Below are 24,552 nucleotides of genomic sequence, written 5' to 3' on the forward strand. Positions count from 1 at the left end.
GACATCAGTGGCCATGTCCTCATTGCAGCACCACCTCTAAGTCCAACTGCAAAGCACAAAGAAAACACGGAAAGGGAGCTATTGTTTAGCTTTCCCCAGGGAACCCCAGCCCAAGCCATCGATGCATTCAGAATCCCAGGCCAGACTCAAGAGTGACTATGAACCTTATTAACTATGTTTTTTCCCACTGATTAAGATCATGTTTTTCATTGCCTTTGATTTTTTTAAAGATCACGGCAGCCAAGTTTCTTTTGTTGTTGTTTGTTTTGTTTTAAATAAAGACAATCTAGGGCTTGGGTCCCAAAAATTCAATGTTTTATCCCGTCAGATTATGTTTCCTCTTCAATTTATTTATAATATAAACCTCACCTCATTTTTGCTCTAATACTGGGACTGTGCCCACCCGTCCCAGCTGGCATGTCAACACATTTCTACAGGCAATGATAAGGGTCACAATTTTAACAAAAAATCCAAATGCTTCAAACAAAACCAGCCCCCCTTCATCACCCCCCTTCCCCAGTGGCTTATTAAAATCAACTTGAAGTAAAAACCATGAGCAAATGTGCCTTTTCCAAATTTGCAGCCTTGAGGCAGATGAATGGTCAGACATTTGCCTTTTAGGGTTGCCCTAGGAAGAGCTAACAAAAGGGGTGACAGCCCTTAAACAGCTGCTTGGGGAGGAGGACATCTGCCTCTGTTTCATCAGCCATTCAGTGCTCAGGCCTTGCCTTGAAAAGAGCATGTGGGGCTGGGGAGCAATAGTTCTGAGGCAGCCAGTTGTTGTATGGCTTTTGTCTTCACGAAGCCACCCATTACTGTAGAGCCATAACTCGAAGGAAGCCAGCTGTCAGGGCCGTGGCACAGGTCCCCCTGGGTGGGAGGCAAGGGGAGAGAAAGAGTGTCTGTGGCCAAATTTCCTTTTGGACACCTGAGCCTGGCTGGCTTTGTAACCCGAGAGTTTTGTGTCTTCTCCCACCTCCACAGTCCCTGGGGAGAGCCTGGGGCCCCCCTCCTTGCTCTCCACCCTTGGAAAGACAGCAGGGATGTCTGTTTGGATTCCTGGGTTTGCAACTCCCTGAGCGCTGGGCTGGGCTGGGCTGGGCTCGCTGCGGCTGCCTGGCGTTGGGCGCTCTGATCTAGCGCCTCCCTTTGAAATCTACCCCCTCCGGGTTTGTTTTTTTTAAAAACCCAGGTATGATGATGTCAAACGTGATGCTGATGCTACAGTTACAGACTCGGCCCCCGTTGGCGCAGCCTCTCTGATTCTCTCCTCCTCTCCGCGTCCAGCGCTGGGCTTTTTCAGACAAGTGCATCTCCTAACCAGGTCACATTTCAGCCGCGACCCACTATCCGTCTGTCACCAGAGTCAGACCGGGCAGGGGGAGGGCTGAGGAAGACGACAGCGTTTGCTCCGCCACCGGTGGGGTGCGAGGAAGGACATTAAAATACTGCAGAAGTCAAGACCCCCCAGGTCGAACGCAGACCGCGATGCACGCCCCGGGCTGCAGGCGGCTGGCGCTGCCGCTGCTGCTGCTCGTTGCCGCAGCCTTGGCCGAAAGCGACGCCAAGGGGCTCAAGGAGGGCGAGACCCCCGGCAATTTCATGGAGGACGAGCAATGGCTGTCGTCCATCTCTCAGTACAGCGGCAAGATCAAGGACTGGAACCGCTTCCGAGACGTGAGTCTGCGGGGCCACGCGGGCTGCGGGCTGCGGGCGCGGGTCCGGGGAGGGAGCCCAGGCGCGGGGAGCGGCGGCTGCGAGTCGCCGCGCGAGGCTCCCGCAGCCCGGCCAGCCAGCTGCACCCCGAGTGAACAGCGTGTGCCCACCGGGCTCCGGCCGGTGGTCGCCCTCACAGCCCGGGGCCCCTTCCCTGGGTCCCCCTGGCTCCCGACAGGGTCTCCCCCGCAGGCGGGGTGCCGAGAGGGATGCGGGATGCAGGGGAAGGGGGGGGGTGCAGGGCGGGCGGGGCGGAGGCCCTGGCTGCACCGGGCTTCGGACCTGCTCCCCCGGCACCCCCCCTTTTTTTTTTGAGTCGCCCCCAGGCCCGCACCTAGCGGGGTGGACGCTGCAGAAGGGGCAGGCCTGGGTGGGGCTGGCGGGGAAGACAGCATCTTCATGCGCGAGTGCCCTCCGCCCCCATCTTGGGCTTTGGGGGAGGGGGCCCAGTGGGGGACAAGGGTCCGCGGCCGGGGCTTTGAGTTCGGGGTTGGGGAGGGTCCTAGCAATCCCAAGCCGAGATGGTGAAAGGCGTGTCCCTGATGGGGGCGGGGGGGGCGGTGAGCGATGGCGGTGAAAATACCGAGGCCGCCCCGGGTGGCCTCCGGAGCCAGGTCTGGGGTGCCCAAGCCGGTGAGCTCAAGTGAAGGGTGGTTTTCCTGGACCAACCTTTCACGGCGGAGCCCAACCCCCACCCGGGGGAGCGGTTGCGATCCGGAGAAAAGACTCCATAGCCCCATGTGCTTGAGAAGCTGGGTCTGGGGGAGCCTCTGCGACCACTGCGGGAACCCGGCTTAACCTTGAGAGGAACTTTGCGGGGCTGGGGGGGCGGGGGAGCGGGGTTGGGGGGCGAGGTGGCTGCAGACGAGCCGGCGTCGTCGCTGCAGCACTTTGTTTACCGGCACCTGTAGATCAGAGGGGAAACCGAGGCGGTGCTTCCAGAGGGGGAAGTGAGAGCGCGGAGCGCAGGGCAGAGGGCGTGGCTGGCCCCGGGGAGGCGGCGGGAGTGGGGGCGGCGAGGTGGAGGATGGGCCCGAGGGGAGGACTGCTGGTCCCTGCCACCGGGTGCTCTTTGATGCCAGTTCCCGGAAACCCTCTTCTGCGACCCCAGTTCTTGCTCATCCCCCAGGTGCCCTTGTTGCACCTACCTAGAACAACACAAGCCACCCCGTGACCTTAATGTCTTCCCTTAAATTGCATGCGTCCAGAAGTTCCTTACAAATGTGTTTGAAACACACAACTTCATATGATATCCAGCCAAATGATGGGAAGAGGCCAAGAGATAGGGATCTTTTTGTTATGGTGAGAGAAGTGACTTTCTCTCCAAAGTCATCCTGGTGGGCTGTAATTCATCAGAAGGAGTCCCATGCTGCCAGGTCCTCTGCAGAGTGGCCTGGGCCCCACAGTGGGGGGTTGGCCCCACCCTGGGCTGGTCTAGCCAAGGCAGAGTGGAGCTCCAGCCAGGGCTTTTCCTCGGCCCCTGCAGGCCCAGCACAAATTAGGTGCAGTCTCCTGTCGCTGCCTGGGAAGCAGGCTGGCCACAGCGGCAAGGGGGGGGGGGGGGGAGGGAGGGGCAGCAGGCTGGCCCATCCAGAATCCATGTGTCACTGGTCCAGGCCTCCCTCAGACTCACTGGCTGTTTGATCTTCCAAAATGTGATGGTGAAGGTCAGAGGGAAAAGAAATGCTTAATCAGAACAGTAAAGGTTTAAAAATAAAAGATGCCTCCCCACCTCCCTTCCTCCACCTGCTTCCAATAGCCAACTCTGTGGGGGAGGATAAATGATTGGCTGCTTGACCCCTGGCACAGGGCTGCCCACCTGTCTCCCTGTATTGGTGCCAACCACTTCCCCCTTCCTCCCAGGCACCAGATTTGAAATTCTGCAGGACCTGCTCCCATAGGATTCATGGAAAGCTATAGGGCATGTATTGATTTGGGTGGCCTCAGGCTTTTTTAGGGCAGATTTCCTCTAAAGCCCCATTTAAGGGTAGCTCTGGCTGCAGGAGGACAGGGTCAAGGAAGGCTCTGGGGATCTGTTGGCAGCTTTTGCAGAAAGGGAGGAAGCTGCTAGCTCAGAGCCACTGCATTGCATAACTTTAGGGTGCCACAGTGTGAATGGCGCCCCCTGGCATTGTGCAGTGCACAGACTGTACAGAGGGCTCTGCCAGCACTACCAACACTTCTCATCCCTCCTTCGTTAGTAGAGGTCCCACTTCCCACCTAGGGGCTGAAGGCCTTCTGGTGGGCACAGTAGCATCAGGCTTAGGATACATTTCATCAGGCTAGTGTTCTTGAAAATATACCTCTTGGCTCCTCAAAGGGGAGATAGGAGTTTCTTCTTTTGAACCTTTAAGGTGTGTCAAATTCAACCAGAACCTTGTTCATAATCAATCACAAAACAGTGTGGGGTCCCTGGTTTGCCTTGGTGAAAGGGAGGCAAGCAGGAGAATGGAATATTCTTAGGAAACGGGATGGAGGAGTTGATAGTGTGGGAGAGGGACATGTCTCATTAAAAGGTGTTCACTGAATTGAGGGGGAAGATTGTGGGAATTGTGTCCAAGGGGTCAGGAGAACGAAGGAGAGGAGGAAAACTCGGGCAGTTGTCCCAGCACAGAGTTGGTCTGAGCTAGTGGGGGGGCGTTTTGGCTTGGCATTCTTTCTCTGAGCGCTAGGATTATGGTGGAGGCAGGATTTACCAGTGGAGTAATCCTCCCCTACAGTGGGCACAGGGCTTTCATAGCCTGTGCCTGGGCAGATCTCTTCTAATGCCTGGGAGAAGGGAATTTCATATCAGGGGAGGTAGGGACATTGTGATCTAGCTGTGCCTGACCCTGCGCAGGCCTGGGTTTCCTGGAGCCCTGCTTCCCAGTGCTACCATCCTGGACTCACTGAACCACTGTGTGGGATTTTACTTCAGGTCTTTGGAACAAAGCGTCCAGGGCCTCAGAGATAGAGGTGAACCGTTGAGAGGAGACAGGCCCATTACACAGCCTTCTTCCAGCAGCTCCAAGGGCCTGGCTAGGCAGCACTGACTGTTTTCTTTCTTCCTGACTCTTCTCTACTTTGCACTCTACTTCCATTAAATTTTAATGCCGCCCGGCCGGGTGTGGCTCAACGGTTGAGCATCGACCTAGGATTCAGGAGATCATGGTTCGATTCCCGGTCAGGTCACATGCCCGGGTTGCGGGCTCAGTCCCCAGTCGAGGGCGTGCAGGAGGCAGCCAATCAATGACTTTCTCATCATCGATGTTTCTATCTCTCTCCCTCTTCCTTCCTCTCTCTGAAATCAATAAAGATATATTTTTTTTTTTTAAAAAAGAGAGAGAGCACCCTCATCCTTTCTTTAAAAAAATTTTTTTAATGCCCTTTATGAGTGTCTAGCAGTGTGCTTGGCCTCCGGGAGGCACACAGTTGGACCACTGACTGCAGTGCGCGCTTGCACCTGCCGTCCCCTGCGGTAAGCACTGGGTATGTATTGCCTCTTGTGCCCTCAGCGGCCTGTGAGATAGTTAAGATTCCTTTATAGTCCACCTGCTTTGTGGGTGAAGAAACGGAGTCATGAAGAAGTTAAGTAATTTCCCAAGGGTCAAATAGCTAGTAGGTGGCACAGCTGGCATTTGAACCCAGGCTGTCTAATTCAATGCTGCTTTTCAGGGACCTCTAGGCCTAACCTTTCGTGAAAATGAGAAGGAAGAATCTACCCTGAAAAAACAGTCTAACCTGGCTTGTGTCCCGTGAGTCTCAAGGATGCCTTGGGCAGGAGCAGCACCTCCTAAGGAGGTGGGCCAAAGGCCCCCACCTGCTCCCAACCTCTGGCCTAGGGACACTCCAAAGGCAGCTCCTCGCCTAGGAGAGGCGGGAGTACAGGGTGCTTGGAGAGCTCTGGCCTGGGTTCAGGTTCTGGCTCTGCCACTGGCTGGGCATGATGCCAGGTACATCCCATAACCTCTCTGAGCTTCAGTTTTAGGTGAGGAGACTGAAAAGAATGCATAAACACGAAGGCATTTTGTCAGAGGCCTGAGGGCATCCATTTCAGGGGATACTCTCCAGCCCCACCGAGAAACTACCAAACGGATCGTCATTTCTGGGGCTGGCGCAGGCCTCAGTCTCCATGAGAAAGATGTTGATTTGTGTTCACTAACTCACCCATTCAATGCAGATCTAAGCACCTGTCAGATGCCAGGGCTTCACTGTGATCCTGGGCTCTGGCCCAGGGAAATATCACCTGCTGGCTACTCGAGATTCCCATGTTTTTATGATCACCAAGCAGGTCAGTAGCAAGTTTTAGCCACAAGGGTGCTTCTGCATCCCCACCCCGCCTCCCACCCCTAACCAGTGCCAGTGTGGGGATAAACTGCACAGATGTTTGTGGATCAGTGTGGGTGTGAGAAGAACCCAAAACTGGGTCAGAATGGATTCCATAATTGGGGTCCTCCCCTAACCTCCTGCTCCACCCTGGTTTTGAATCCTCTCTCACATTGAAGAGTGGTGTCACCGTGGTGAGGGACTCTTGAACACCCGGCAGGGCTCCAAGCCTTGGGAAGAGAGGGAGAGAAGAGCCCTCTGCCTGGAGAGGGTGTCACGTGCTCCTCTCGCCTTGCAGCTAGTCTGAATTGGATAGCAAGCCAGCACCACCTGCCCATTCTCCAGACGGCCAGGGGGCTGCCTGGGGGAGCTCCCCGCGCCCCAAGACCCAGGGAGGGCACTCAGCTTGTCTTCCCTGTGAGATATAAAACTAATTGTGTGGCCCTGGGGGAGCCACTTCACATTTTTGGCCCTTGATTTTCCCATTGGTTTAATGAGCAGGCTAAACAGAGTAATCTACTAAGCCTTCATCATTCTGTGACTCCAGGAAGCCGGCACTGTAACCCGTTGACAGTCCCTTCACCTGCAGGCATACCCCACCCAGCCCACCCCGTCTCTGCCACAAGCTGGGCAGCAAGTCTTGGGGTTTAGGGAAGGGATTTTTCCTCTTGCTCCTGAGGAAGTATTCGTGAGCAGATCAGGGCAGGGTGTATATTAGCTGGAGACTGAGATACCTAAGAAATGGGGCTTGATGGCATCTTGGGGCAGACGCCAGGCTGGGGATGGCCATATGGCTTCTGTGCATGTTTATTGCAGGTGTAGCATGGGTCTTCTTAGGATTGTAAACAAGGAGACTGTGTGCCCAGGCATAGGCCTGGGTACAGAGCTTAGACACCACTGTGTCTAGCCTTGTGGGCTCTAGGGTGATGAGGTTCTTGAAATGGGACAGCCTCTGACCCCCTGAGACCCAGCCAGCGTTCAGTTGGAGGTGTGGCTCCTTCCCCAGGGTTCCTACAGTATTTATTGGCTGTAAACTCACTTGGCACATATTGGTGCTGCCTCATGGTCTCACACTGTGGACTTGTATCTCAAGAGTCCTCCTGCTGGTATTTTTAATGTGTGTTTGTCACATACCTCCCAGGTTAAACCCCTGAGGACAGGGTCTGGGAATAGCTGCTGGGTGTACCTCACCGCCCCATTCTCAGAGCACTGCACTAGGTGTTTGTGTACACAGTAGGTGCTCAATATAAATGTTTGCACTGTGGAATGTGAGAGCCAGAAGGGACCTCAACTAACCCTCATCCAAGCCCCTCCCTGTCCTCTTCAGACAGCAGCACTGTGGGTTCCGGCAGTAGAGGGCCCAGGGGGAGGTGGGGCTCTGGACTGAGCCATGCTGGTTATTTGGGGAGATCTCTTCCTCTTTCTGGGACAGTCACGAGTAGAACCCCAGCACCCTGATTCTCCAAAGATTCACCTGTAGTATCAGGGAGTGAATGACACCACGAAGGAAGATTGTCCCCCAGGCTCCCTGTCCTCCAGCCTTTGTGCCTGTGGGTCTGGGCCTGACTGCTGCCAGCTCCCCCTTTGTTCTGGGGAGTGGGGGCTCAGAGCCCTCCACCCCCAACCTCAGTACGCCCACAGAGCAGGCCAGCCACCCATCAGACCTGTGCTCCCTCATGGGGAACAGGATGCCCGAGGCAGGCACCCTGTCCTTCCCACTCTCTCCCAGACACCCGAGAGGAGGTCAAGGCTGCACTCAGGAGGAAGGCCAGGCCAGGCTAGGACTGGCAGGTGTCTCACTTCTGCCTGGGTGAAACCTTCTGGTTCCTTCCCTGGCCCCTTGTTCCCTTGCATAGGTTGACAACATATAAGAGCCTGAAGTCATTCAGACTCCATTCCTCTCTTCTCAAAGCTGTCATTCCAGAAGAGCTAGGGGAGCAGAACCATGGAGCCTCAGCTGCATTAAGCATGAAGCACTAAGCCCCCACATTTTATAGGCGGAGAAATAGACTCAGAGAGGGGCTGGTACCCGAGAACCCATCTCCATGTCATGTCCCACCATACCATGTCTATGTTTCCTCAGTTCCAGTCTCAGGCTGTTCCTCAGAGATCCCTGCGACTGAAACCCTGCCCCCATCTCATGTTCCAGAAGGAAAATGGGGGTCCCAAGGCAGCTCCCCTGTTTGCAACCTGGAGCAGAAACCCAAGGCGTGGGGAGTGACCTCAGATGCCCCTGGGTTAGCGGGAGAGGGCAGGCCGGGGGAGTCTGGGGAAGGCGTTGGTGCAGGCACACTGGCGGTCAGGTAGAGCTCCTGGCATGCAGGGAGTGACCTGCACCTCTGTGGCTGCCAGGAAATTCCTCCGGGGAGGGGAGATGGGAGGCAGGGAGTCTGCCAGATCCCTGTCTTCCTCTGTCCAGGCCTAACAGCCTCTGCCGCTCCCTCTGAGAGAGGAGCAAATATCCAATGACTGCCGTCCCGCCCTCTCCACACGGAGGGCACTGCCTCTTCGAGATGCCCCCTGCCAGCCTGTGATGGGGGCGTCAGTCCTTAGCTGAGAAGGAGCCCAGGGCCCCCCCCCCCCCCCCCGGGCCCCTCCGCCCATCTGGGGCGCTCCCTCTGGCTGTGGGCTGGGAGCAGAGGGAGGCTCCCACTCCCGGCCTTCTCCCCGGACTGGGCTCCTTCCCAGGCTCCCTCAGCTGAGGAAAGAGGCAGAAATAATGCCAGGCCAGGCCCTCCAGAGGGTGAGAGAGGCCGGGCCTTACCGTGGGAGAGGTTCTCGGCCTGTTAAAAAATGAAGAAATGCCATAACAGGGTTACAAAAGTTGCGGCTGTTTAGTCTCAGGATGAGCATCTCTTGGTCCCATCCATGTGCCTCTGGCTGCTGAGCCTCACTTAGAGACAACATCAAAAGCTGTACTTGAAAAGGGGTGGGGTGGGTGGGAGAGGGCACAGGGGGGATAAAGGGTGACGGAAGGAGACTCGACCTGGGGTGGTGAACACACAATACAGTGTACAGGTGATGTGTCATAGAAATGTACGCTTGAAGCCTATATAATTTTATTAACCAGTGTCACCCCAATTAATTCAATAATTAAAAAAAAAAATCTGTATTTGAGGCCCATTGTGACCATGAGATCCAACCGTACATCTTGCCCACCCCTCCCCAGCCCGTCTTGAGTGCCAAAGAACCGAGCTTCAGCGGTCTTCTTTTGTGGCTTTTGAAAGTACCCAGCTTCCTAGTTTACAAAGTCCTCTGAGACGTTATCGCACTGGGTCCCTCCAAAACTCAGGGAGGAAGGCGAGGGCGTCGCCTCATTCACAGACCAGGAGGTGGGGTCTGGAGAGGGCAGGCCTTGTAGCCTGCGGGCTCACTGGCACGCAGAGGCCAGGCCAGGCTGCAGCCCAGCGCCCCGAGTGCCTGTGGGCGGCCAGTCTCCCGGTCACACTGCAGCAGGGAGGCAGGAGGAGATTTGCCCCGTGGGTTTTAGCCCAATAAGTCAGAGCCTTGGGGGAACTGTTCTTCCTTTGCTCCATTTCCTGCTGTGTCTCCTCCTCTCCACCAGATGGAGAGGCTGGGAGAGATTGGGTTAATTCAAGCTGTGAAGTGAGCGGGTGATTTGGGTGCTAATTAAAATGACAGGAAGTAAACAGCGCTTGGAAACACCCAGCATGTGCCCCTAAGCCAGGCTAGGCCTGCGCACTCACCATCTCTCCCCCAGCTTGGCACGGTGGGTTCCGTCTCCATGGCAACTGAACTGAGCTGCAGAGATCAAAGCAGGAGATGGGTGAGCTCCAAACTAGCTGAACCAGGGGCATGTGAGGGTTTCTGGAAAGTGTTGGAGAAGGGGGGCCCCCAGGTGTCTTCCCCCACCATTGCCAGTCCCCCCTCTCTGGCTGCAGGACTCCCTGCCTGGGGGTTGAAGCGGAGCTGGTGTCATGGGAGAAACCACCAGGGGCTGGGATCGGGCCTCCTGGGCCCAGCCTTAAGCCTGGGACTTGCTTCACCTGCTAACTCATCTGGAGCCCTGCCGAGTCCTGTTTAGGGGCACAGATTCTGGAATCAGTCCTGCGGCTACCAGTACGCTTCGGCTCTGCGAGTGATGTGCGATCCTTAATCAGTCCCTTAACCTCTCCACGCCTCGATTTTGTCACCTGAGAAATGGGGATAACGGTGGTAATTTTCTCTTAGGGTTGTGAAGAGTAAACAAGCCAACAAATGTACAGAGCTTAGTAACGTGCCCCCTACATGGTAATTGCTGAAAAGATCTTAGCTGTTCTTAGTAGTATTTTTACTATGTGCTGTGTGCTGGGCATACGCAGATGAGCTTTATATGGGCTTTTCCCTCAAGGCACTGGCCATCTCCATAGGGCAGAAGCAACCACACCGCTCAGTGTAACCGGAGGAATAATAAACTACCAGGAGCCTTCAACCTGAAGGAAACTGGATATGGGGCAGGTCAGGGAAGATGATGACTGAGCCGCGTTTTAAAAGGTGAATAGAAGATCTTGGGGGGGGATGCGAACACACGGTCCAGGTAGGGAAGCAGGCTCTGCCAAGGTGTGGCCTCGCCGGAGCAGCCACTGGAAGGATGTGGGCTGGGAAGATGGACCTCCTTCTGTAGGTGACAGGGAACCAGTGAGGGTTTTAAATAGATTTATGGTTGTTCCCCCTTAATTAAAAAAGTAATACATGTTCACATTGTAGAAAATTTGGAAACTTGGAAAAAGGCAGAAAGATGCACAAATTCTTTTATTCCTACCCCCAGAAGAAACCACTGTTAACATTTTGGTACGAATTCTTTTTACCTACTCACCTGTTAAAACTTTTTTTTTTCAGAATGAGAACATAGTGTATATTCAGTGAGGGATTTTTTAAGGAGGGAGAGACATGATCGGAATTGTGTTCTAGAAGGATCCCTGTGGCTGCAGCAGTGTGGAGGGTGGGAGGCTGCGGGGAGACCCCTGAGGAAACACTGCCGCGGTTGCACCCAGGGCTGGTGCCGTAGGAGTGGAGGCTGTGGTGAAGGAAGGCGAGCTAGAGTGCAGGAGGTGGAGGGGACAGGAGGGGGAGATGGGGACCCGGCAGATTCTTGGGCTTGGTGTCCAAGGTCGGAGGGGATGGAATGCTGTGCGCTCCAAAGAAGGCGGCCTGAGTTGGAAATCAGGAGACAGTTCCAGGGAGCCGGCCTGTTCCTCAGGCAGTGAGCATCTGCTTTGTGTGAGGCACCCTTCCAGGGAGCGAATAGCTGCTCTTTTTCACCCCGAGGCCCCACGCGAGGGGAAGACAGCACAGAAGATAAGAACGTTGGACAGACAATGCGGAGCAGAAAGGCCCTGAGGCCTGAGAGCTGGCGCCGGGGGCTCACCGGCTGCCTGCCCAGCCCCAGCGGAGCTCTCCAGAGCCGGCACCCAGGAGACTGCAGCGGGCTCAGGTGGTGCTTGGGCAGCGGGTGGCTTAAGGAGCTCTGCGGCGGCTCTCATGTGCAGCCAGCCGAGAGGTACCCACTCGGCACAGAGGAGACTCAACCCCGAGAGGAGAAGTGACTTGCTGAGGCCACACAATGAGCCGAGTTTAGAGCAGACTCTGGGTCCAAAGTCTCCACCCCCCTGCCCCCTTTTCAGTGCAAGACTCTGTTCCTCTCTCAATGAGAGACCCCACTACCTGTATGGTAGGGTGTAGGGTCGGTCACATCAGGTCCAGTCCGGGAGTCCCAGCTCACTTTCTCATCTGTCTTGTGACCCTTGACCAGTTGCTCTGCCTCTCTGAGCCTCAGTAATGGGGGAATATTTGGAGAGGACTTCATTTAAAAGCAGCAAATGTTTTCTATGCACCTGCACTGTGCTGGGCACCATTGTGTGCAGGGATGGGCACGGCTGGCTGAACTAACCAGGTGAGATAACCAGGTAGAGTAGACAAGCTGGGCCTTTGCCCAGAACTTTGGGTCTCAGCCTGTGACCCATCTCCCTGCTGCCCTGGCCATAGCTCCAGAGCAGATTCCCCTTTCTTGGGGGAAACACAGTCCACAGTAGCAGAAGCAGGACAGATCTGTCTTTATCAGACCATTTCTCACAACTGCTAATGAGCCCACTTGGGTGCCATAAACAGACACTGCCGCAGGGAAGGCGTAATTCATACTTGCTGACAAAAACCCCCTTTTCAGCTTATAGATGGGCCAGCCCACATCCGACCTCAGAGGGGCCCCCCCCAGTGTGTGCCTGGGCCCTGCCCCCATGCTGCCCACAGGACATCCTCTTTACCCCTTCTCAGACACCCCTTGCGGGAGACTCCTCACATCACACTGGTCTCTGCTGTCCCCCTGGTGCCTCCCTTCTCTCCAGGGGCTCCTATTGTGGCCTCTTTCTATCTATTTTCTCATTCCCCACCGTTTGTTTCGTCTGCACAGAGCTCATGCTCTCTTCTGCTGCTCTGATGACTTCTATTTGCTGAGTGCTTGGACACCAAGCACCTCACAGACACCATCTTCTTTAATTCCTGAGTTGTCCCAGAAGGTAGGTGCTGAGCTCCTACAGGCCAGGGTGCTTGCCTGGCGTGAGCTGGCAAGGGGAGCGGTGGGCTTCTGTGTGACTCCAGAGCCCTCTCCCCTCCTCATTCCTCTCTGGTCAGCTATTCCCATTCTCCTGGGAGTGAGGGTCCTGGGACCCAGAATCACTCAGGCCTCCCTCCACCCTACCCACCACAGTGGGGTAGCTTAGCCGGAACCAGGACAGCGCTGGTATCAGCAGGCACTCAACCCCTGCAGGCTGAATCAGGGGAGGAGTTGGGAGGGTGGAGATAGCTCCCCACCAGGGCTCTGACAAAGGAGCTGGATGGTGAAATCTCCTTTTCAAAGCTCCTTTTTCCTCCACCCCACTTTCCTTGGATTTCTAATCAAATTCTTGGCCTTGACCTTCAGGAGCCCACTTTGTACTGAGTCCTAAAGGCTTCTGCTCCCAGCCTGGTTGGAGGTTAGGGCAGTGGGTAGGGTGAGAGTGTGGGAATGAGCAGGCATGGGGGCCCTTGGTTGACACACAGGTCCCCTCCCTACTCCAGTTCAGGTGCAGGTGGGTTCTTGTGGGTTGGGGACAGGTGACTCACACCAGCCACTTCCCCTGTCCTCTTCACAGCCTCATGTCCACTCCCCTCCCAGGGAATGATGGAGCAGCTGGGAAGACCCCAGTTTGATGGAAGACAGTCCCTACTTTTGCCCCAACCTTGTAACTCCAGCCTGAGCCACCTGGCCACTCTCTGCCTCCATTTCCCATCTGGGTGGAGTGGATACCAGGAGAGGACCCTTCGACCCTGAGAAGTTCCTGGAGAGGAAGGGCCAGGTCTGGGGTGGCTTCCTTTGGCCCTAGTAAATGAGGGAAATTGTGCTTCAGTTTCCTACCCTTCAATCTCCTCAGAAGCTTGCCCAGGGACTTAAGGGGGCTCAGGTCTCACCCTGTAGAATTGGGTGGGTGCCTGAGCCTGGAGCCTGGAGCCTGGAGCCTGGGCTGGTCAGTGCCCAGGGGACCTCCCAGGCCGAGTTCTCTGGAAGCCCCTTTTGAGGCTTTTCTCCTGCCTGCTCCTGGGCTCAAGGACAGCAGGACACTTGGTTGCTTGGACATGTGAGTGGGAGCAGGTATGGGCAGAGTGAAAGGGGAGAGAGACATAGAGGGATATGAACAAAGAGGTGCACGTGAAAGCAAGACCGAGAGCAGAGCTGGTGCAAGCCAGACCCTCCTCCCAGGGAGAGGTCAGCTGATTTCTTGCCTGCCTCCCTTCCTTCCCCTCCCTGCCTCACCCTCTCTCTGTGGAAGAGTCAGGAAGACCAAGCCAGGGAGGGGAGGGAGAGGAGGGAGCGGAGGAAAGGCCTTGGTGCTCAAGTGTGAACACTGGAGGCTATTAGTAGAAGTGGGCTTTGTTACTTTGTTCCTGCATAAAAGCCATCTGGCATTGGGTGAGCTGCCTGGAAGTGTCCTTGGTTCCTACTGTTGCTTACACGTGTATGCATATTATGCGTATGCACACATGCTGAGACGAGGACCTGCACGCATACTTGCATACACCTGTGCAGTGCACACCTGACCACAGGCACTCTACCTGGGTGCTGATCCCAGCTGCCTGCTCGGCCCTGGCCACGTTCTGGCCTCTGCCTAGACGGCTGAGTTGCTGAGGCCCTTGCCCCTGCCTGTTCCTCTGATGCCAGTCAACTTCCAGGGGAGACTTCAGAGGCCCCAGAGCAGTGTGGATGCCCTCCTTTGTGCTCATTGCTGCCCCCATGTGGCTGCCCTGTGATACAGGAGCCCCATGTCCTTCTCCCCAGGCCTGACAGACATCTGGCCCCTTCCCACCCTGACCCCAACTCACCCCTGCACAGCTCTGATCCTTGGGTGGAGGGACTCAGGGTGAGGTGGGCAGTTGTGTGTGGCTCCTCTTGCCCCTCTACCTCCATCCAGAGGAAGCCAGCAGCTGGCTCCTTGGCACTGCCAGCCTCCAGTCCTGAGAGCCCTCCTTCTGCCTGCCCGGCAGAGTTTCTGCCAGGAGACCCTGGGAGCCGTTGCCAGTTTTCAACAATGCCGCCACCCCATAGAGGAAAGTGGGGAAACCAGATGTCTTGGGAGTTTCATGCCAGTGAGTCAGACTGAGTGGGAGCTGCTCTGCCTCCTGCCACTCTGGTGTCCGCGGACCCTTGTGGTCAGAGCAGGGTGGGAAGTGATCTCCCATGTGCCTTATGTCTTGGAGACTGTGTGTTGTAGCCAGAAAGACAGGTTGGTGCTGGGTGTCAGGAGACCTGGGTTCTGTGATGGTGGGACCTGGAGCAAGCAGGTCATTTCCTATCTCTGGGCTTTCCGGCCTCTCCTGCACACAGAGGGAGCTGGGCCAGATGACCTCAGAGGCCCTTTTCAGGATCCTTCATGTCTGAGGATTTGTAGCTAGACTGTGGTGACTGAGGACACCATCAACATTTGGAGGGACCGTGGCCCCTCTTTCTCTCAGTGCCCCATCTGAACTCTGCAGAAAAGTCAGACCTTGAGTATAAAACAGTTCCCGTGCAGCCTAGAAGGGGGGGGAGGGTCCTCCTCCTGTCTCACTTACATGGTGGGCAAGTGTCAGGGAGGGGATGCCAAGGGAGGCGCCCTAACAGAGAGAGAGTGGTGTTTCTGGGACACACAGGCACAGGTGTGAGAATCACTTTTCTCAGGTAGCATGGGCCCCTCGGACATCTGTCTTAATGATGGGGACAGGGCTGGGCCATTAGGAACAGCTTTAGGGCCTGCAGGAGAGGGATAGATGTCGCCCTTTCAATGCCATGGGCCTCATTCCCACTGCTCCTGGGGCTGGCCCTAAGTGGGCCCAGCTCTTAAGCTGTCCAAAGTGAAGACATAGGAATACTGGCCTCCAATTAGAGGTTCTAAGTGTCAGAGGACCATAGCAATCAAAGGCCATTGCACAGTGCCCATAGCCACGTGAAGAGGCCGGGGAGCCCTGGATCTCATGGCCTGAGGGTACGCCTCACACTGAAATCTCCCTCTCTCCCTCTCTCCTCCTGCTTCATCTGTTGTGGCCGGTGCTGCTTCCTGATCCCCAGGAGGTGGAGGTGAGTGCTGCCTGGGGCCCCCCTGCATACAGTCTCTCTGCAGCCACATACTCCACTCTCCCCTCCTCTCTCTTAGCACCCTCGCCCTGACTTCTTCCCTGTAGCGTCCAATGTGGGATGGGCTGGGGGTGGGGGTGGGATGAGTTTATGGGAGAAGCTGGCAGGGATTCTGAACATGTGTTTAGGGGGATAGAGGTCTGGGGGAGGCAGTTGGCAGGGCCTGGGTGGACAGGGGTCATCTGGGCAGCCACCAAGATAGTGACAATTTATGTGTGCAAGGAGTGGCCAGTGGTGTCCTCTCCCTGCCCCGGAGTTGAACCTCCACTCTGAGATGCGAATCTTAGCCCTTCCCTTCTCCTCACCCCCTCTGTCCTTTCCTAGGACGATTACATCAAGAGCTGGGAGGACAATCAGCGAGGAGATGAAGGTAACATGCTCTCCCAGGTTGGGGAAGGTGACTGATACCCAGGAAGACTTGAGGCCAGAGGGCAAGTCCTGACCCTGGCCTTGGGGGCTCCTTGGGCAGCCAAGGAGCTGAGGAGCTCTGGTTATCAAGAGCTGCTGGAGACAGGGGCTTCTGAGTTCAGTGAGGCTGGGGGCTTCTGGAATCTCTGGCACCGATTCCCAGCTGACCTGAGTTCTGGTCATGTGTCCCTCAGCCCTGGACACCACCAAGGACCCCTGCCAGAAGGTGAAGTGCAGCCGTCACAAGGTGTGCATCGCCCAGGGTTTCCAGCGGGCCATGTGCATCAGCCGCAAGAAGCTGGAGCACAGGTAAGGGGTCTGGGGAGGTGAGAGCCCTGGAGAGGGTTTGCTTTAAGAGCAAGGGCTTAATTGAACCTCTCCTGTGTATCATGTACCTATTGCTGTGAAACAAACTACCTCAAAACTTAGTGTCTTAAGACAACAAATGTGTGTTAGCTCACATTTTATGAGGGTCAGGAATCTGGTTCTGTCCAATGGTTCTCACTCAGGGTCTGTCATGAGGTTACAACCAAGATGTTGGCTGGGGCTGCATCATCTGAAGGCTGGACTGGGGCTGGAGGATTCACCCCCAAGCTCCTGACATAGCTGTTCCTAGTCATGTGGACCTGTCCATAGGGAACTTGAATGTCCTCACAACATGGCAACTGGCTTCCCCCAAAGCTAGTCATCTGAGGGAGAGAGCGAGCAAGGAGGAAGCCACATGTCATTTATGACCTAGCCGCAGAAATCATACATCGTTACACCTGCCACTTCTATTTGTTAGGAGCGAGTCATAAGTACTGCCACTCTCCAGAGGAGGGGAATTCAGCTCCATCTTTTGAAGGAAGGAGTGTCAGAGAATTTGTGGACAAATTTAAAGTCACCGCACTGGGAGAGATCAATCACTAGACGTGTGGGAAAGTCATGACTCATCTCTGGGCCTTGGTGTCTGTATCTGTGAGACAGATAGGTTGGCCCAGATTGTTTGAGGTTCCTTCCAGCTCTGACATGCAAAGACTTCATGAGACATTTCAGGTTCTAGCTTCTGAGGCTTGCAGAGGAGAGGAAGAGATGAGGGGCATTTGAGGCCTTAACTCTATTCCAAGGACAAGACTCTGCCAGGTGCCAGGATGCCCAGAAAAGGTCCCAGTTGCCTCCCCTCTTTTCCTGAATCTTAGAATTGGAGACCAGAGACTTGGGGTTACAGTGTTAGATGCCTGCAGGGGCCCAGCAGGTAGTGTAAATTTGTGAAGAGGGTGCAGTGATGGACCACTCTGTGAGCCCAGGCCCTGTGGCAGAGGCACTGGCTGATTGGGGCTGTGTGGGAAGGTGGGGCCAGGCCTGCCACACCTTTCATTTTACCAAGAAAGGCCAGGAACCCAGACTTTTATGTGAACTCTTCTATTTTGTATATAACTCAATTAAAAAAAAGACCTTTGGTGGCTAAAAAAAATGAGTCTTAGGGCAGATAAGGCCTGAGAGCCATCAGTTTGCAGCCTTTGGCTTGGTCTGACCCCCTAAGCAAAGTGTGACTCCTTTCACATCTTACAGTCTGGAATTGCTGTCTGAAGGCCCCGCTGACTCAGTAACCCCAGCAAAGGGGAAGCTGGAGTCTATATCCTGCCCAGTTGGTTCCTCCCATATGAGTAGCAGGAGGGTCTGGCTGGAGGTGATGGAGGGTGGCAGGGCCAGGGAGACGGCTGCATCTACTACAATTGCCAGGACCAGCTTCTTGTTGGAACCGGTCTCCTGAACCTTCCCTTTCCCTGTCCCTCTCTCATTTTTACCTCTGTCCGTGTGCCTTCCCCACCCCTCTCCTCCTGTAGGGTCAAGCAGCCTGCCCTGAAACTCCATGCAAACAAAGATACCGCCTGCAAGCCCTGCCACATGGCCCATCTTGCCTCCGTCTGCGGCTCTGACGGCCACACTTACAGCTCTGTGGTGAGGAACCGTGGCCCCGGTGGGGTGGGGGTGGGCGTGCCTGAGGTTGCATGGTTCAGAGAGGACTAAATAGCCAGCAGGGCCTCCTAAGGCACCCCAGGGCTGATGGGGGCCAGCAGGGCTCTCGGCAGTGCAGTCAGTGTAGCCAGTCAGAGTAGGGATACCTGAGCCTTGGGCTGTGGCTACCTGAGAGTTTGCACCAGACACTGGCCCTAATCTCAGGCAGGTGCAGAGAGGGGCTGGGGCGTGGAAGAGGCAGGTGGGCAGGGAACTGCAAGTTAGAACAAAGGAGGAAGGGCCTCCTGAAAGCCCTGAGGGCAGTGGAGGGAAGGGGCTCTGTTGTCCAGTGACTGGGGGTGGAGGGCAAATTCTGCTGGAGGGGGTGGTGGTCACCAGCAAGTGCTGGGCGTTCTAGGGCAGGAGGAAATACCTCCCATGAGGTGACGATGTGGGAAGTAGCAGTGATTGCAAGGAATTCCCACCTCATGGGATTTTTGTGAGGATTCGATGATACAATATTTGTGAAAGTATTTTATAAACATTAAAATGCCACGGAAGTGCAGGTGCTAATCGTGAATGCTTCTGCCAGCAATGAGGAGCTGGGGTTTGGAGGGCACTGACTGTTGGCTTGGATTGGGGTCTAGGGCTTAAGAACCCTTTGGGAGTGACATGCAGATTTAAGAACCGGTCAACCTCCCCCCCTTGGGTGATGAATGAAGCTTGGGAGGAGATGAAGTCACCCATTTAAGGGAGGGAGGGGAGAGAGAATAAAACTAGAGGCTGGGGCCAGGAGCTGCACAGAGGCCAGAGGCCGGACCGATACAAAGGAGACAGGCGGGGCTGCTGGAGGGCGCACAGGAATAGGGGGAGGTGCTGTGTTGCACTCCCATGGGCACAGCGAGGTTTGGGCAGGTAGCTGTGGTCTGAGGGTCGTGGCACTGTCCTGTGGGGAGGTAGAAGGCATCAGGAGGTCTGGCTTCCATCCCAGTCCTGTGGCCTCCGGCAGGTCCCTGGGCCTCTCTGAGCTTCCATGTTCTCTGCTGAGCATGATAAATCCAATTCCTCCCAATTCCTCCCTTGCAGGGCTGAAGGGACCAAGCGAGATAATGCTGTAACAGTGCCAGGGCCCGCCTCTCATTAGTGGTTACCCCGCAGGGAGAAACCGGACGCCACCAGGGGGAAACGCTTTAAGGACAAGGAATGCTTTAAGGGCAAGGAACGGATGCGCCCCCTCAGCAGCTGGCTTTAGCTCACAGCTGCAGCGAGTGGTTTTAGCGAAGGCCCAGGAATCAGCAGATGTTCAATAGCTGGTAGCTGTTTGTTGTCAAAAGAGCTGAGCAAAGCCCATGGATGTGACTATGGCAAGGCCATCGAGGGAGGGGCCAGCAGCCAGTGACCCAGGGACCAAGGGACTGTGGTGAGCGGGAGGAGAGACCACGAGGGCAAGGTGGGGTGGGCAGTAGCTAAACAGGGTGGTGGGTGGCTGGGGGTGAGAGAATGAGGAGAGAGATGAATGTGCAGAGGGCAGGCTGGTGCACAGTGGGTCCACAGGTGCCTTTGACTGCTAGAGCCCCCTTCCTGGGCCTGCCGCCCTTTGCGCTGTGCACCCGTGGCCGCCAGAGGGACCAGGCAGGCTGTTCACGGGCGCTGGCCTCCTGTCAGCAATGGAGAAGGCAGATGTGGCTGCCATGTAGGTGCCCCCAGCTGCAGGGCCCCCTGGGGTGAGGCCCCGTCACCCACTGCCCTTCGTCTTGTGCAGTGTAAGCTGGAGCAGCAGGCCTGCCTGAGCAGCAAGCAGCTGGCAGTAAGATGTGAGGGCCCCTGCCCCTGCCCCACGGAGCAGGCCACCATCGCCACCACCTCCACCACGGATAGCAGACCAGGTAATGAGTGCTGGGCCGCAGCCAGGATGGGGTGGGTGGGGTGGGTCGCACTGCCAGGGCTCCAGGATGGTAAGAGAGGTTTGCAGAGCAGCAAGGGAGAAGTGGTGAAAACCAGGACAGGCCTGGGGGGGTGGGGGGCTGGTTAACATAGAGCACGAGGGCTGGGCCTCAGCCGCAGGGAGCCTGCGCTGTGTGTTTAGTGCTAGGGAGTGAGGGAGAGGAAGAAGATGGGAGAGAGTGGGAGAGGGAGCCTCTAATTTCTAACTCCCCTGCTACTGCAGCCCTGACGGCTGCCCGCCTCCTGGCCTGTAGACAGCGTCCCATGCTCAGATGGTGCTTGCCGCTGCGCTCCCCTTCACCCCCCACCCCTCCCTGTTCTGCAGAGACCTGCACGGGGCAGGACCTGGCCGACCTGGGGGATCGGTTGCGGGACTGGTTCCAGCTCCTCCACGAGAACTCCAAGCAGAACAGCTCAGCCAGCAGCGGAGCCAGCCCGGCCAGTGGTACAGGAGCCAGTTGCTCTGCCCGGGAGGCGGGAGGGAGATGGGGAGACAGGTGTGCCCTGGGGCCAGCTCGCCTTGTGCTCCCTCCTGCCAGACTCTGATCCCCTAAAAGAGCCTGAACCCCAGAATCAGGCGCTTCACCCAGACAGAAGGGATTTGGGTTAGCTGATAGGAAGAACTTCTTAAAATGGGTGGGGGCAGCTTAAGCCTTGAAATGTAGCCGAGGGAAGGTAAGGAATTATTTTCTCTGAAGGGCTTTTAAACAGGGTTTTGAATGGTTTAAGTGCAGTCCTAGGTGGAAGAGGAGGGATGGATCTGACCCTGGACAGAAACTGGGGCTGATGGAAAGGTAGAGGGATGGATGGATGGATGTATGGATGGAGCTCTTTACCTTGAGCATGTCGGAACCTTGGTCTTCCCCTCCAGGCCTGGACAAGATCCTGGGGGCCAGCTGCAAGGACTCCATCGGCTGGATGTTCTCCAAGCTGGACACCAGTGCTGACCTCTTCCTGGACCAGATGGAGCTGGCTGCCATCAACCTGGACAAGTATGAGGTCTGCATCCGTCCTTTCTTCAACTCCTGCGACACCTACAAGGATGGCCGAGTCTCCACCGCTGAGTGGTGCTTCTGCTTCTGGAGGGAAAGTGAGTGTGGCTGCTGGCTGGGGCCCCTGGCCCTCTCGGACTCTGCCCCTTGCTCCAGACTCTCTTTGGGAGTCAGAGTGGCTCTGTCTTGGTCAGCTACCTGGTCCCAGAACTTTCCCAGCTCACCCACTTCCTCTACTCTCTCAGTGAAGCCAACACAAACTCCCTTCCTTGGCAGGCTCTAAGGTGGATCCAGATTGTGTGGGTCCTGAAGCTTGTGAACTTTTGGAGGCCTTCTTAAAAAAAGTGTTAAAAACTATAAATGTAACATTTCTAGGGACCCTTGGAGGGTCTTGGAAGGGGCTGAAGGGCCCTGAAGCTAATGCAACTTTGGCTTCTCTGTGACTTCACTTTTGGGTGCATCTCACGTTATTTGTCCCAAATATGTGATTATGTAGGTGATCATTAGCCTTAAAGATACTGTGTCATTTGCTGAATCATAGCCAGACATGTGCTAGAGATCATCTAATCCAAGTGGCACCTGTCATTGATGAGGAAATTGAAATCCCAAGCGGTCAGCTGCCCGGCCCAGCCCCTGGGATAGGCCCTGGTGTCCTATCTGGCTCCTCGGTGGTCTTGGGGTAAAAGTAGTATAGCACCGGTGGCCCGAGGCTCAGGCTTCTGCTAGGGCTCCACTGTGTGCTGGTTTGGGACCCTGGGCAGGTAACTGAACTTTTCTGGGTTTGGTGTCTTCATTTGAATCAAGAGATAACAATACCCACCTCAGAGACTGTTGTGAGGATGAACTGAGAAAATCTGGGTGCAGAGCATGGTGTACATGACAAATCCCTCCGCCTCCAGGTCTTTTGATCAGTCCAATTGCCCCAAACTGCCCAGCCGGCCTGCTGTCTGCATCTCTCCCTCGCCTTTACTCTCCAGGCCTCTGAAGCTCATGCCGCCGATTCTGTATACCAGCCTTCTTGGGCAGGAGCCTGGGAACAGATCTCATTTTACCATCAGCCAGGCCTCCAGCCTGGAAGGGCTAGCTTCTCAAGGTCACAGACCAGTTAGATTTGGCTTCCAGTTATTTCCAGGCTTCTCACTAACATCCCATTTTGTCTTATGCTGGCCCGGGGCCTCTGCCCTGGGAAGCGTGTGCACTCACTCCTCTTGATTCCTATTTACACACCCCATGCGTCACCCACACCCTCAGAGAGCCCTGGCTTCTTGGGGACTTCAGCCTCCCCTACAGCCATGAATGGCCTCCCCCAGTTGGAGCCTGGGTGTTTGGTCTCATGGTACCCCTGTGTCGATTTTGGGGACATTATAGGGGTCAGTGTATCCCCCCACCACTTTGGGGTGGCTCTAGATCTGAGCCTGGCTGTTTTCATCCTGCAGAGCCCCTGCCTGGGTTTCTAAGCCTTGGGCGGGGTGGGCACAGTGAATCCTCTCAGCCCCATGGGATGGCCCCCTCAGAGGCTGCTTTTCTCTCCGCAGAGCCCCCCTGCCTGATGGAGCTGGAGCGCATCCAGATCCAGGAGGCTGCCAAGAAGAAGCCAGGTGAGTGCTGGGCTGGGCTCAGAGGAGGAGGCAGGGAGGACTGCCCAGGGTCCCTCTGAGACCCAGAGGCCCCAGTCCCTGGGTGTTAGGGAGGGTGCTGAGCCCAGAGGAGACCTGGTCTAGGAAGACAGGAGAGGGAAGCTCCCTTCCAGTTTTCACCTGTGTGGTGGGGCAGGGTCTCCCAGCCAGTGAGCGTGTTTGCAGCACTAATTTTTGCCTACCCCTGTTGGAGCTGGAGGTTGGCCTTTTATAAATGGCTCCTAGAACCCTCCATTTTATTCACTTCAGCAAGGTGAGTGCAGAGCTTGAGTGAGCCCCCTCCCCCACCCCCAGCCCCCCCGCAGCAGACACTACTGTGAGCGAGTACCTGGGAGCCCGCCCAGGTCAGAACTGACGGGCAGCGCAGACTCGGTCACTGGCCTCATACAGCACACAGGCTACCTGGGGCACAGCACACACCAAGGAGGCACACCCACCTGCTGCGGCTGGTTATGTGGGGTGCTGAGGGGGAGTTCAGGTGGGCATAAGTCAACCTGGGGCTCAGCAACAGCCTCTCTGCGCTGTGGCTTCCAAGGGGAGGCCTGAGGGATGCGGATGAGCCAGCCGAGCGCAGAGCTGAGGGCAGGAAAATGCTCGAGGTTTTGGGGGAACAGAAAGAAAGGTCCCATGTGGTTGGAGTGTGGTGGTTGAGGTGACAGGAGTCTGAGAAACAGATCACGTAGGGCCTCCTAGCTCCTTGAGAGCAGCTTGGCATTGAGCTGGGCTGGTGAGACCAGTACATGTGACAACGAACACTGGAACCATGCCGCAAACCCATATTGACCAAAAGCCCGTGGCCTCGGGTGGACTTCAGCGCCGCTTATAGCAGGAAGCCACCACAGTCCTCTCCAGTGTGTGTTCCAAGCGTGCTTGCTGGGCCTTCGGGCACCCATCCTGTGGTGCCTGGTATCATTATTTCTATGTGTGTCTTAGCCCCCTAAGTGGGTGGTCTCAGAAGATGTCTGTTGAGTGGACAGAGGAGCAGCAAGCAGCTCCGTAGCCTGAGGGAACGTGGGTGGGCCCTGAAGCCAGGTCAGAGTGACAGGGGCTGAGAGAAGTGTGGGCATGGCCAGCGGGGGACAGACAGGATGGAGGAGCCCCTTGGGGTGGAGGGCACTGAGCATGAGGACATCAGACCGGCCAACCTATGAGACTGGGTCATGGAGTCGAGGAGGGGGCGGAGGCTGACTGGAGCCATCGAGGGGCCCGAGCAGGTCGCTGAGAGAGGTGGAGTTTCTCATCTCTGGTCAGTGGAGCTGGAAGAAACATGGGCATCTGGGCTTGTCGGGTGGTCGGTACCTGGGCTGGTGGGGGCTGGACCCCTGCCTGAGTCCCAGGCTCCAGGGCCCCCTCTTGGCCCCCCAGGAGTCTTCATCCCGAGCTGCGACGAGGACGGCTACTACCGGAAGATGCAGTGTGACCAGAGCAGTGGCGACTGCTGGTGTGTGGACCAGCTGGGCCTGGAGCTGACCGGCACCCGCACGAATGGGAGCCCCGACTGCGGTGAGGGCCGGGGGCTCTGCCCCGCGCCTGGGGGGCCCGCGTGGGGCCTCGCGCGCTGGGCAGTGGGGAGACGCGGCCCGCGGGTCCCTAACCGGGCCCTGGCTTATTGGCCTCACAGATGACATCGTGGGCTTCTCGGGGGACTTTGGGAGCGGCGTCGGCTGGGAAGACGAGGAGGAGAAGGAGACGGAGGACGCGGGAGAGGAGGCCGAGGAAGAGGAGGGCGAGGCCGGCGAGGCCGACGACGGAGGCTACATCTGGTAGGCGGCCCTCGCGGCCGTGGCGGGGACAGGCCGGCGGAGACCTGGACAGAAGCGGGCAGCTTACGAACGGATCCGGAAAAGACAGCGGGAGGACCTGGCTCCACAGGCTGGCGGTGTGAGTGCCCGGCGCCCGGCGAGGGTGCCTGTGTGCGTGTGCGTGCGTGTGTGTGTGCAGCATGCGCTGACGGACGTGTCCCCCGTCCACG

General features: G+C 56.5%; 1 protein-coding gene across 1 annotated transcript; it reads left to right on the forward strand.

Annotated features, from left to right (window-relative positions):
• The first annotated feature begins 1,104 nt into the window (after positions 1 to 1,104).
• SPOCK2 (SPARC (osteonectin), cwcv and kazal like domains proteoglycan 2) lies at positions 1,105 to 24,347 on the forward strand. Its single transcript, XM_087824138.1, has 10 exons — positions 1,105 to 1,677; positions 15,986 to 16,031; positions 16,264 to 16,378; positions 17,896 to 18,010; positions 19,770 to 19,893; positions 20,277 to 20,396; positions 20,823 to 21,041; positions 22,479 to 22,541; positions 23,946 to 24,083; positions 24,202 to 24,347. The coding sequence occupies exons 1-10, from the start codon at positions 1,489 to 1,491 to the stop codon at positions 24,345 to 24,347; spliced, it is 1,275 nt and encodes a 424-aa protein (XP_087680264.1). The 5' UTR covers positions 1,105 to 1,488.
• The last annotated feature ends 205 nt before the right edge of the window (positions 24,348 to 24,552 follow it).

Source organism: Miniopterus natalensis, chromosome 14 (genome assembly GCF_054644295.1).
Source record: "Miniopterus natalensis isolate mMinNat1 chromosome 14, mMinNat1.hap1, whole genome shotgun sequence".
Lineage (NCBI taxonomy): Eukaryota > Metazoa > Chordata > Mammalia > Chiroptera > Miniopteridae > Miniopterus > Miniopterus natalensis.

What these genes read in the sequence shown, in the direction of transcription:
- SPOCK2 (XM_087824138.1), top strand. Translation starts at nt 1,489, where the DNA reads ATGCACGCCCCGGGCTGCAGGCGGCTGGCGCTGCCGCTGCTGCTGCTC. An exon ending in CACCACGGATAGCAGACCAG is followed by an intron (nt 19,894 to 20,276) that starts GTAATGAGTGCT and finishes CCTGTTCTGCAG; the next exon opens with AGACCTGCACGGGGCAGGAC. An exon ending in GGCTGCCAAGAAGAAGCCAG is followed by an intron (nt 22,542 to 23,945) that starts GTGAGTGCTGGG and finishes TTGGCCCCCCAG; the next exon opens with GAGTCTTCATCCCGAGCTGC.